This window comes from Scyliorhinus canicula, chromosome 15, assembly GCF_902713615.1.
Source record: "Scyliorhinus canicula chromosome 15, sScyCan1.1, whole genome shotgun sequence".
NCBI classification, from domain to species: Eukaryota; Metazoa; Chordata; class Chondrichthyes; order Carcharhiniformes; family Scyliorhinidae; genus Scyliorhinus; species Scyliorhinus canicula.
The window spans coordinates 114,761,679-114,774,710 of NC_052160.1; the positions used below are offsets into that span (position 1 = coordinate 114,761,679).

At 48.4% G+C, this 13,032-nt stretch overlaps 1 protein-coding gene across 4 annotated transcripts in view; it reads right to left on the minus strand.

Annotated features, from left to right (window-relative positions):
• LOC119978592 (chemokine-like protein TAFA-5) overlaps positions 1-13,032 on the minus strand; it is a 616,915-nt gene that overhangs the window by 481,575 nt on the left and 122,308 nt on the right. For all 4 annotated transcript variants that reach the window (XR_005463500.1, XM_038820358.1, XM_038820359.1 and 1 more), the window contains exon 2: positions 3,978-4,127. Coding sequence is in view for 3 of the 4 variants with exons in the window: in XM_038820358.1 (XP_038676286.1) it covers positions 3,978-4,127 (150 nt within the window). In the remaining variant the exon portion in view is untranslated. The remainder of the gene's footprint in view (positions 1-3,977; positions 4,128-13,032) is intronic.

A 13,032-nucleotide genomic window follows, 5' to 3' on the forward strand; every position in this document is an offset into this window, starting at 1 on the left:
AGGGCAGGGATGTACCGGGCAGTCCCTCTGGCCCCCGGCCACCTTGGCACTTTCCAGCCCGGCACTGCCAGGGTGCCCAGGTAGCATTACCAGGCTGGCATTGCCAGGGGCACTGCCAGGTTGGCACTGCCAGGGATCGGGCCTTGGCGACAGGCTGCTTCCAAAGGGTGGGGGTTGAAAACGGGAGGAGGGGGACTGAAGGGGAGGCGCGGAAGACTGGGGCAGCCAGACAAAATACCGCCCCGATCTGCGAGAACATAGAACATAGAACAGTACAGCACAGAACAGGCCCTTTGGCCCTCAATGTTGTGCCGAGCCATGATCACCCTACTCAAACTCACGTATCCACCCTATACCCGTAACCCAACAACCCCCCCCCCCCCAACCTTACTTTTATTAGGACACTACGGGCAATTTAGCATGGCCAATCCACCTAACCCGCACATCTTTGGACTGTGGGAGGAAACCGGAGCACCCGGAGGAAACCCACGCACACAGGGGGAGGACGTGCAGACTCCACACAGACAGTGACCCAGCCGGGAATCGAACCTGGGACCCTGGAGCTGTGAAGCATTTATGCTAACCACCATGCTACCCTGCTGCCCTCAAAGGCGAGGAGCCTTTCTTACTGGGCTTGCCAGCTGGGAATTATTCTAAGTGCGGCCTCGCAGAGAGAAACCCCCGTGGCCAATAAAAACGGCAAACTGCCTTTGAATAGCAGAGTATTTCTCAGCACAGCAGCTGCCAAGGAACACCCTGCAAACACCCTGCTAAATGCGCCCGAAAACTAACCTAAATTTTTTTTGTGGTTAAATCGCAACCAGTTACATTGTTTGAAAAGCAGATCCTGCATTAGCTTGTGAATATCTGTGTCGGCAAGAAACATGTAAATTATGGAAACGTATCCTGAGGAATATAAAGTCACATAACCTCTCTCTGACCAAAGATGAAACAGTTCAATTGGTAAAGTTTTGGGTTATCTAGAGAATATGACAGTGCTGTCGAGCTGACACAAATCTGTACCGGTAAACAATACTCCTTGTTCCCACAAATACGTGGACAAGCCTTCAGCAACGTAAACGGTAGTTTGGGGTTTTAGGAAAGCTTCACCCTCAAACATGCATTTGAAGTCAGCAACATGAAAATCGTGATGCTGAAGACCATCTATGGATCTCACCCACCTCGAGCTGTTCATCATTCCCAAAATTGTACTTGTACATCACAAATGTTAAAAAGCAAGTGAGCGGAAGGAAAGCTTGCTATTTTGGAAATCATTTCGGTCCACAATTGAAAGATTGATTTCACGCAGTCCGATGATTGTAGAATTTGGTCATGCAGTTCAGCATCGTGCTCCAAAGCCTATTATTATCATGTCAGCAGTAAAAAGGACGAACTCCAGTGTCAGCATCTCCTCAGAAAATGCCTAAACCAATGGTCAATAAATATAAGCAGAAATAAACAACCATCTGATAGATAAGAAGCCACTGATGAAGCCACATGCAGATTCAACCTACTCCTGTCGGCAAACTGAATGTGTTGAAAGGAAAGCAGAATGCTGTGGTTACAAGAGCTGGTCAGAGGCTTGGAATTCTGGGAAGGGAGACTTTCCATAGCCTGTACGACATCTATAAGTCGCAAGTCAGGAGTGTGATGGAATACTCTCCACTTTCCTGGATGAGTGCAGCTCCAAAAACATTCAGGAATATCAATACCATCCACTTAGTTAACTGAATAAAAAAGTTTTTTTTATTCATTCAAGGGATGTGGGCTTCGCTGACTCAACCAGCATTTATTACTTACTCATTTTTGCCCTTGAGAAGGTGGTGGTGAGCTGCCTTCTTGAACCACTATAGGAAAATTGGTGCACCCATAGTACTGGCAGGGTGGGAGTTCCAGGATTTTGAACCAGTGACAGTGAAGGAAGGGAATATATATTTCCAAGTCAGGATGATTTGTGATTTGGAGGAGTGTTCCCCTGCATCTGTTGCTCTTGTCATTTTAGATTGTAGCGGTCGTTGATTCGGAGGGTGTTGCCTAAGGAGCCTAAGTGAGTTGCTGCAGTGTACCTTTAAGGTGGTAAATAGTGCTGCCACCATGCATTGGTGGTGGAGGGAGTGGATGTTGAAAATGGTGGGTGGGGTGCCAATCAAGTGGGCTGATTTATGCTGTATGGTGTTGAGCTTCTTGAATGTTGTTGGAGCCGCACTCATTCAGGAATGTGGAGAGTATTCCATTACATTCTTGACTTGTGCCTGATAGATGGTTGTTATGGGCCAGGGCTTAGAGAACCCCAAAGTGTATCATTGAGTTCACCTGACCCACAACCTTTACTAGATTGTGGTATGGGGAGCACACAGCCCACTCTACAAGTGTGACAGCAGAAATCACAAAGTATTTTTTAAAGCAAAACAATGTTTATTCTATGAACTCAAGTTAACCTTTTTAAAACATACAGTGAACATCTTAGCAGCCATCAATTCAAATACAACCCCCAAAGAATACAACACTAAGTAATCCTTGAGTTTTCCTTTTAACATCCATAAGACTTAAAACAAAACCTTTAACAGATGCACCTCAGGTTTAACTTCACTACTGAGAACAGTTACCATGTTGAAATCAGCAAAATGGGCATTCATAAGCTTGTAGAGATTCACACACATCCTGCTGTGATGCAGCTTCTCCAAAACTAAAATGAAACCAAACCCACCCTGCAACAAAAAGCCTAAAGTGAAAGTAAAAAGCTGACAGACAGCCCAGCTCCACCCACTCTCTGACATCACTGCAGTAATAAACACCCATTTCTTAAAGGTACTTTCACTACAGATATTTATATACACACCCATATATTAACACCCATTTCTTAAAGGTACTCTCACATGACACTGTGTCTGTGTGGGTTTCTTCCGGACACTCGGGTTTCCACTCACAGTCCAAAGATGTACAGGTTAGGTGGATTGGCCATGATCAATGAGCAGAGTTATGGGGATAGGATGGGGGATAGTTAGAGTACTCTTTCGTAGGATCGGTGCTGACTCGGTGGGCCGAATGGCCGCCTTCTGCACTGTAGGATCCAATGGATATAATCAGTTAGGAATTTGTGTCTGATGGTAGTGGGAGATGGAAAGCATCGCATCGGCCACCTGTTATAGTTCTGTCGAATTTTTAGTTTCAGTGATATTAATGAAATTGAGTGTTGGGGGTCTGTTGTGAGACAGCCCATTTATGCATTACTGAGCAAGGAGCGATTCTACCCTTGTGTGTTCAAAATGGGGAATTGATGTCTACAACTGGTTCAACTGAACTTTAGATATTGAACAGTCCATTGACATGGCACCAGATAAGGTGCTAAGAGTTGTTTGATGCCCTTCAGTTAACATTCCTTGCAAAGTTTAGGGGGTTGTTCGTTATTCATGAAGAGCCAGGAACTAATTGTTAAGGGAACATACACCCAGGGTGTCACATATACTGCTGCCCTGCAGTCAGGTGTCAAGCAACAAGTTATCAGTCCACCAGACACATGTGGAGAGCAGCAAGAAATATATTCGATGAAGCGCCGGTATTTTGAGTCCGAAAGTCTGATTAATTCAAGCTTCTTAGAACCAGAAGGCGCAGAAGGCATAAAGAAGGTTTGTGGTTGCAACATTATTGCAAAGTCTTTTTTTTTAAATAAAAATGCAAATGCTAAAAAAAAATCTAGAATGCTTAATACTAGTCTTCAATAAGCCAGGCAGCTTTGTCAGGAAGTGAAGGCAGACAAGAAGATGCAAAACAGCGGGGCACTGTCCCCCTAATTTTCAATTCCTGCCCTGTTAGCTGACGGCACTTTTCTCAGGCCGAGAAATTTTAGCACAAAGTATTTAATAGCTACAACTAAATTAACAAAAAATAATAATATTCAACAACTGGCTTAAGTATAATGTAGCTATAAACAGCCAATCATTTATTTTAGCCCATTTTCCCAGCTCGCTGTCACTTACCATCCACGCAGGCTGGCTTGGCTCTCGTTGTGCCAGCAATCTGTCCTCTCCTGCAGGCACATCGTGCTGTTTGTCTGGCTATTGTTCTCCGTGGTTCACTACTATCTCTGTCCAAGGTAACTATTTCACATGTGCCCACAGCCAGCTGACCTGGAACAAAGCATACAACACAAGAATCAATGTTAGGTATTTTAACCCTCCGCTCCTGCCTGATGGCCTGACCGAAACTGACAAATTTGTCGCGCTAGAGGAAGGCAAATCGTAGACATTCAACGGTAGATTTGAAAGTTGAATTTTGTTTTTGAAAGTTCAATTGTAGTTCGTGGGATGACCTTTTACCTGAAGCGCAAAGAGTAAGGAAAATTTATAATTCATTTAAAACGTTTGGGGAATCTGTCATTGATTTTAAAAGTGTTGAAAGGATCTTTAAGGGTCTGGGCGCTACCACAGTGGTTAGCACTGTTGCTTCACAGTGTCAGGGTCCCAGGTTCGATTCCCACTTGGGTCACTGTCCGTGTGAAGTCTGCACATTCTCCCTGTGTCAGTGTGGGTTTCCTCCGGGTGCTCCGGTTTCCTCCCCCAAGTCCCGAAAAACGTGATTGTGAGGTGAATTGGACATTCTGAATTCTCCCTCTGTGTACCCGAACAGGCGACGGAGTGTGGCGACTAGGGGTTTTTCACAGTAACTTCATTGCAGCGTTAATGTAAGCCTACTTGTGACAATAATAAATATTATTAAAACTTTGATTGTGAAGGGATCAATTGTAATTTCCATGAATGATAACGAAGTACGGAGACTGGATTCTCCGCCGGCAGGTTTCCCGGCGGCGTGGGATTGCCCCACAATGGGAAACCCGATTGACCAGCTGGTGTAACGGAACCCGCCAGCGGGTTGAAACAGAAATGTGGCGTGGCGGGGCGGAGAATCCAGCCCCAGGTCTATGAGTCCTTACAACCCTTCACCTGGAAGCAGTACCAACAAGTAGTTAAGAAATCATATAACCAGACACAAAGGGCAGTTCAAGACAGGAGAGCTGGAGGTAGAAGGCGATCAACCCACAAATGTAGGTAGAAAGAGTCGAAGTGGAGGAGCTGGAGAGGAATTGAGAAGATTCTGGAATGCAGTGGACCATACAGGGAAGACTGCATGGGTGTAACATTGTTTCCACAGAAGATGTTGCCTGTTGATAATTGGCCAACTCCTGGAAGGAAAGGGAATTCAGCTTGGAAGACCTGTGTCGCTGAATAGGAGACCCACAGGCAGATTGAGCTACCCACTCATTCAGTGGGATACTGTCAGTGAGGTAGCCTCTGTTATATCTGGGGCGGCATTCTCCCCTACCCGGCGTGACGGAGGGTCCCAGAGTAGGGGAGTGGCGCCAACCACTCAGGGGTCGCGCCTCCCCAAAGGTGGGGAATTCTCCCCACCTTTGGGGGCCAGCCCCACGCCGGAGCGGTTAGCACCAGAAGACTGGCGCAAAAAACCGGCGCCCCCGGTGCGGGGCTGGCCGAAAGGCTTTCGCCGGAAAGGCTGCCGCTGACGTCACTGCCGGCGCATGCGCGATGCGGGGTTCTCTTCCGCTTCCGCCATGGCAGAGGCCGTGGCGGCGCGGAAGGAGAAAGAGTGCAGCCAGGGCACTGGCCCGCAGTCTGAGCGGGGGGCCCCGATCGCGGGCCAGGCCACCGTGGGGGCACCCACCGGGGTTTGATTGCCCCCCCGCCCCCCCAGGATCCCGGGGGCCTGCTCGTGCCACTGAGCCCACCGTTCCAGAGGTGGTTTAAACCTCGGCGGCGGGAGAGGCCTCCCAGCGGCGGGACTTCGGCCCAACCGGGCCGGAGAATCGCCGCAGGGGCCTGTCCGATCGGCGGGCAAGATTCCTGCCCCCGCCACTTCCCGGTTGGCGGAGAATCTCTGCCACGGCGGGGGCAGGATTTTAGGCACCCCCAGGCGATTCTCCGACCCTGCGTGGGGTTGGAGAATTTCGCCCCTGGTATCTCTTGTGCAATTTATACTGATCATGATTTGCCTGTTAATTTTTTTTCAAAAAACATTTTACTAAGGCATTTATAATTTTGTAACAATAAACGGTACAAATATAAACATAATCATAGTGCAAAAATATCTCTCCATCTCTCACTAATCCCACCTACCCTAAACACAAAGTAGCCTAATTCCCCCCCACCGCCCCTCCCCGCCCCTCTTTATAGCCTCTGCTGACAGTTTAGCTTTCCCCGAAGAAGTCGATAAATGGCTGCCACCTCCGGACGAACTCCAACGTTGACCCTCTCAGGGCGAACTTAATTTTCTCAAGTCTGGGAAATCCAGCCATGTCACGAACCCAAGCCTCTGATTTTGGGGGCTTCGAGTCCCTCCACACTAACAATATCCATCCACGGGCTACCAGGGAGGCAAAGGCCAAAACATCAGCCGCTCTCACCCCCTGGACTCCCGGACCTTCCGACACTCCAAAGATCACCACCTCTGGACTCGGCGCCACCCTTATTTTAAGTACTGTGGAAATGACATCCACAAATTCCTGCCAGTATCCCCTAAGCTTTAGGCATGCCCAAAACATATGGACATGGTTTGCTGGCCCTCCCGCACACCTCACACACTTGTCCTCTATCCCAAAAAACTTGTTCATCTGGGCCACCGTCATGTGTGAAGCACCTTGAGTTGCACCAGGCTGAGCCTGGCTCATGAAATGAAATGAAAATTAAATGAAAATCGCTTATTGTCACAAGTAGGCTTCAATGAAGTTACTGTGAAAAGCCCCTAGTCGCCACATTCCGGGGCCTGTTCGGGGAGGTTGGTACAGGAATTGAACCATGCTGCTGGCCTGCCTTGGTCTGCTTTAAAAGCCAGCGATTTAGCCCAGTGTGCTAAACCAGCCCCTTGATGATGAGTATGGGTTGACTCTGCTCAAAGCATCCGCCCACAAATAGCCTCTATCTGCCTCTCTCAGCTCATCTTCCCATATACCCTTTAGCTCATCTATCTGGGTTTCCTCCCACTCCATAAGCTCTTTGTAGATACCCAAAACATTCCCCCCACCCCCGTTCTAGAAACTACCCTGTTCTGTATCCCCTGTGGCGGTAGGGGCGGAAAGGTCGAACCTGCCTTCGCACAAAGTCCCTTATCTGCAGATATCGAAACCCATTCCCTCCTGACAATTTGAACTTCTTCTCCAAAATCCTCCAAACAAGGAAAGCTCCCATCAATAAATAGATCCCCCAGCCTCTCAATCCCTGCTCTCTGCCATCTCTGAATCCCCCATCCAGCCTCCCCGGGGCAAACCGGTGATTATCACGGATTGGAGCCCACACCGATGCTCCCTCCACTCTCATATACTTCCTCCACTGACCCCAGACTCTCAGGGCTGCCACAACCACCGAGCTTGTGGAGTACCGGGCTGGCGAGAACGGCAGAAGAGTCGTTACCAATGCGCCCAAACTTGTGCCCTTACACAATGCTGCCTCTAATCGCTCCCACACCGACCCCCCACCCCCACTACCCATTTCCTGATAATGGCTACATTTGCCGCCCAGTAGTAGTTACTAAAGTGCCAGCCCACCTACCCCTCGACTCCGCTCCAGCAGCACTTTCTTTACTCGCGGGGTTTTACCTGCCCACACTAAACCGGAGATCACCCTATTCACCCGTTTAAAAAAGGCCTTTGGTGTAAAAATAGGGAGGCACTGGAAAACAAACAAATATCTCGGGACGACCGTCGTTTTTCACGGTCTGTACCCTCCCCATCAGTGACAACGGGAGCATGTGGACTGGTCCATATTTAAGAACTCAGCGACTAACTTAAATGAGTATGTCACCACCGTCACAGACTTCATCAGCAAATGTGTGGACGACTGCGTGCCAAAGAAAGCAGTACGTACGTTCCCCAACCGGAAACCATGGCTCAATCGCGAGATTGACTCCCTACTGAAGGACAGATCTGAGGCGTTCAAGGCAGACGACCCTGTCCTATACAAGAAATCCAGGTACGACCTCCGCAAAGCCATCCGAGATGCCAAGAGAGAATATCAAACTAAGCTAGAGTCACAGACAGACTCTCGGCGGTTGTGGCAAGGACTAAGCAACATAACGGGCTACAAAGCGAAGCCGAGCAGTATCTCTGGCAGCAGTGCACCCCTCCCCGATGAACTTAACGCATTCTATGCTCGGTTTGAGCAGGTAACCAACAACCCGCTATCGAGTGCCCCAGCAACCCATAATTCACCCATACCCACCATCACAGTTTCCGAAGTCAGATCGGCCTTCCTGAAAGTGAACCCACGGAAGGCGATGGGCCCGGATGGGATCCCTGGTCGTGCACTCAGAACCTGCGCGGACCAGCTGGCAGAGGTTTTCACAGACATCTTTAACCTATCCCTACTCCACTCCGAGGTCCCCACCTGCTTCAAGAAGACCACCATCATACCGGTACCAAAGAAGAACCAGGCAACGTGCCTCAATGACTACCGCCCGGTGGCCCTGACGTCAGTTGTAATGAAGTGCTTTGAGAGGCTGATCATGAAGCGCATCACCTCCATACTCCCGGAACGCCTTGACCCACTTCAATTCGCATACCGTCGCAACCGGTCCACATCAGACGCCATTTCCCTGGCCCTACACTCATCCCTAGAGCATCTCGAAAACAAGGACTCCTACATCAGACTCTTATTTATTGACTACAGCTCCGCCTTCAACACCATAATCCCAGCCAAGCTCATATCAAAGCTCCAAAACCTAGGACTTGGCTCTCCACTCTGCAACTGGATCCTTGACTTTCTGACCAACAGACCACAGTCAGTAAGAATGAACACCAACACCTCCTCCACAATAGTCCTCAACACCGGTGCCCCGCAAGGCTGTGTACTTAGCCCCCTACTCTACTCCCTGTACACATACGACTGCATGGCAAAACTTGGTTCCAACTCCATCTACAAGTTTGCTGACGATACGACCATAGTGGGCCGGATCTCGAACAACGACGAGTCTGAATACAGGAGGGAGATAGAGAACTTAGTGGAGTTGTGCAACGACAACAATCTCTCCCTTAATGCCAGCAAAACTAAAGAGCTGGTCATCGACTTCAGGAAGCATAGTACTGTACACACCCCTGTCAGCATCAACGGAGCCGAGGTAGAGATGGTGAGCAGTTTCAAATTCCTAGGGGTGCACATCACCAAAAATCTATCCTGGTCCACTCATGTCGACGCTATCACCAAGAAAGCACAACAGCGCCTTTACTTCCTCAGGAAACTAAGGAAATTTGGCATGTCCACATTAACCCTTACCAACTTTTACAGATGCACAAAAGAGAGCATCCTCTCGGGCTGCATCACAGCCTGGTATGGCAACTGCTCGGCCCAGGACCGCAAGGAACTTCAGAGAGTCGTGAATACCGCCCAGTCCATCGCATGAACCTGCCTCCCATCCATTGATTCCATCTACACCTCCCGCTGCCGGGGGAAAGCAGGCAGCATAATCAAGGATCCCTCCCACCCGGCTTACTCGCTTTTCCAACTTCTTCCATCGGGCAGGAGATTCAGAAGTCTGAGAACACGCACGAACAGACTCAAAAACAGCTTCTTCCCCACTGTCACCAGACTCCTAAATGACCCTTTTATGGACTGTCCTCATTAACACTACACCCTGTCTGCTTCATCCGATGCCAATGCTTATGCAGTTACATTGTATATCTTGTGTTGCCCTATTATGTATTCTCATGTATTTTCTTGAATTCTGTTCAATTCCCTTTTCTTCCCATGTACTGAATGATCTGTTGAGCTGCTTGCAGAAAAATACTTTTGACTGTACCTCGGTACACATGACAATAAACAAATCCAATCCAATCCAATGTCCCGCCTCCGGGAGTCCTCCTTCATTTGTTCCACGAGACGGGTCAAATTTAACTTATGTAGCTGCTCCCATCGCCGTGCCACCTGAATTCCCAAATAACTCCCTCCCGCCATTCTGAACAGCAACTCTCCCAGTCTCCTATCCTGTCCCCTCGGCTCGATCGCAAACACTTCACTTTTACCCATATTCAATTTCGACCCCAAAAACCGGCCAAATTCCCCTAAGAGCCGCCTAATCTCCCCCATCCCCCCTAACGGGTCAGAAATATATAGGAGTAGGTCATCTGCGTATAGCGAGACCCGATGTTCCACCAACCCCCGGACTATCCCCTTCCAGTCCTTTGATGCTTTTAGCACCATCGCCATTGGCTCTATGGCCAAAGAAAACAACAGTGGGGAGAGGGGACATCCTTGCTTTGCCCCCCGGTGCAGTTTAAAGTAGTCCGACGTCAGCCGATTCATTCGTACACTCGCCACTGGTGCCTGGAACAGCGTCCGAACCCAATCAATAAAGCCCCGCCCAAACCCGAACGTCCCAACACCTCCCACAAATAATTCCACTCCACCCAGTCGAAGGCCTTTTCCGTGTCCATAGTGACCAATACCTCCATCTCCCTCCCTCGGAGGGCATCATGATCACATTTAAGAGCCTTCTAACGTTGGCCGTTAGCTGCCTGCCTTTAACAGACCCCGTCTGGTCTTCCCCTATCACCTCCGAGACACAGTCTTCTATCCTTGAGGATTTTAGCCAGCAGTTTGGCATCAACACTCAGTAGGGAGATTGGTCTGTATGACCGGCATACCTCTGGGTCCTTCTCCCACTTCAGGATCAATGATATCGAAGCCTGCAACATTGTTGGGGTAAGGACACCCCGTCCCCTCGCCTCATTAAATGCCCTCACCAGCAGCAGGCCCAGAATCCCAGAAAACACCTTATAAAATTCCACAGGGTATCCGTCCGGGCCCAGGGCCTTGCCCGACTGCATGGCCTCCAATCCCTCTACTACTTCTGCAATCCAGATCGAGGCTCCTATATTTAATTGAAGTTGATTCTGACTCACATTCAAGTAAAAATTACAAAACGTGAAATCTTGTTTGATAACTTTCTTCTGTTATAGGTCAGTCAGATAATTTTGTTTTTTGGGTTTGGGATTTCCTCATGGAGACCATAACATTAGTCTTAATGCATCAATTCTTGAAATGCTCTGAGATACTTTTTGAATGCGAAAATATATTGCACTCATGAATTTTCTAGCAAAAGATATACAGGCCTTGATTGTGTTTTGGTAATGATTGTCAAGTTTCCAGCAATCACCATCATTACTCCAGTGAAACTGACAGCAGTTTCAGGAGGCAGGATAACATGGAAAATCCAAAGTTGTTGCTCGCGAATCTACGCTCCTCCATGACGGTTGTTATCTCCATTCCAATCAGGATTTCTCAGTGACTCTGTAAAAACCCTTGAAAAAGTTTCAACTTGTTGAATCAGTTATGACTTGGTGTTGGGACGAGGCCGTTGAATCTCGAGAGAGGTCTGCACGAGATTTGCGATGCTCAAAACGTGTCGGGAGATTCAACGGAACCTCGGGGCACTTCACAATCTGGATCTCGCTCTCGCTGGGTGAGATCTAGATGTATACATTTAAATGATCCATTAAGATCATTTCAATATATGCTCGCCCAATTAACCCAGGGCCTGGGGTTCACCGGGAACACCAGCGAGGCCTCAACCGGACGGTGTTTGGTACTGGTTCACGACTGAACCAGTCGTGACGGCACCTCGGGGGCTCTCACTCGGGGGTTGAGGCTACTGGCTGGGTGGGGCACCTTGGCACTGTCAGAATTGCACCTTGGCACTGCAGGCCTGGCACCCAAGGTGTCCAGGTGCCAGGTTGCCCATGCCAGGTGTCGGAGTTGGGGTGAAGAGACGCTCGAGGATCCCGGCGGAGTTTAAATTGGATGAAGTGGGTGAGTGGGTCCAGAGGCTGCAGTGAGGGCTACCTTTAAAATAATTAAATATTTATAATGGGATGAGGGCAGACTCATCCCACACCAGACCTGCTAATTGGGGGATCTCCATTTAGAGAAAGATGGGGGAGTTGCCTCAATTGCAATTCTTAAAAAGTTGCCATTCAATGTAGCTGCTTTTCTTGTTATCTAGTCAGGAAAACTTTGCCAGAAAACTTTGTTGGACAAAGATGCAAATAGCTGAAGGACTCAAAACATTTCCTTTTCCTGTTCTGCAGGAACTGTCTGGAAAATAATATAGTTCCATGTAAGTAGACTTCCAGTGCATGTTACCCATGTAAAAAGTGTACACTCAAATTCAGAGATGATGTCCAATAGCTTCATGACATGTATGACGCCCAAATGACAAATACATGTGGAAAATATTTAATCACCTCAGAAAGTTAACCAATGCCTATCAGACGGACTAGCTTCCTGAAGATGCCAAAACATCGTAAAAACTTCCTATGTGAAGCCAGTTTTCCTCAGTCAAGAAGGTGTGCCTGGATCTTTGGTTGCTTGGCTGACGTTAGACTGCCTGGGCTGCAATCAAAGTTCATGGCATCATTCCCTTCATTTAATTCTTCCTCCTCAAAGTAACACAAGACAGGTATACCCAATGACATTCCTATATTCTGACTTTTAATTCGAGCAATCAAGTTCTGCCAAAGAACAAAGTACAGCACAGGAACAGGCCCTTCGGCCCTCCACGCCTGTGCCGACCATGCTGCCCATCTGAACTAAAAATGTTTACACTTCCTGGGTCCGTATCCTTCTGTTCCCATCCTATTCATGTATTTGTCAAGATACCCCTTAAATGTCACGATTGTCCGTGCTTCCACCACCTCCTCCGGCAGTGAGTTCCAGGCACCCACTACCCTCTGTGTAAAAAACTTGCCTCATACATCTCCTGTAACCCTTGCCCCTCGCACCTTAAACCTCTGCCCCCTAGTAATTGACCCCTCTACCCTGGCAAAAAGCCTCTGATTATCCATGACCCCTCTACCCTGGGAAAAAGCCTCTGACTATCCAACAAAGGTTTGATAAAAAAAAAACAGCTCTCAGTAAGCCACAGTAAAAAATCCACTTTTGTGAAAACATCAGTGATCTCCCTTTCAGCAATCACTTGTTATCTGCCCAGAAGCATCCTCGTCTCTTGAGTAGCCTCATCATTCGTTCCGTATGG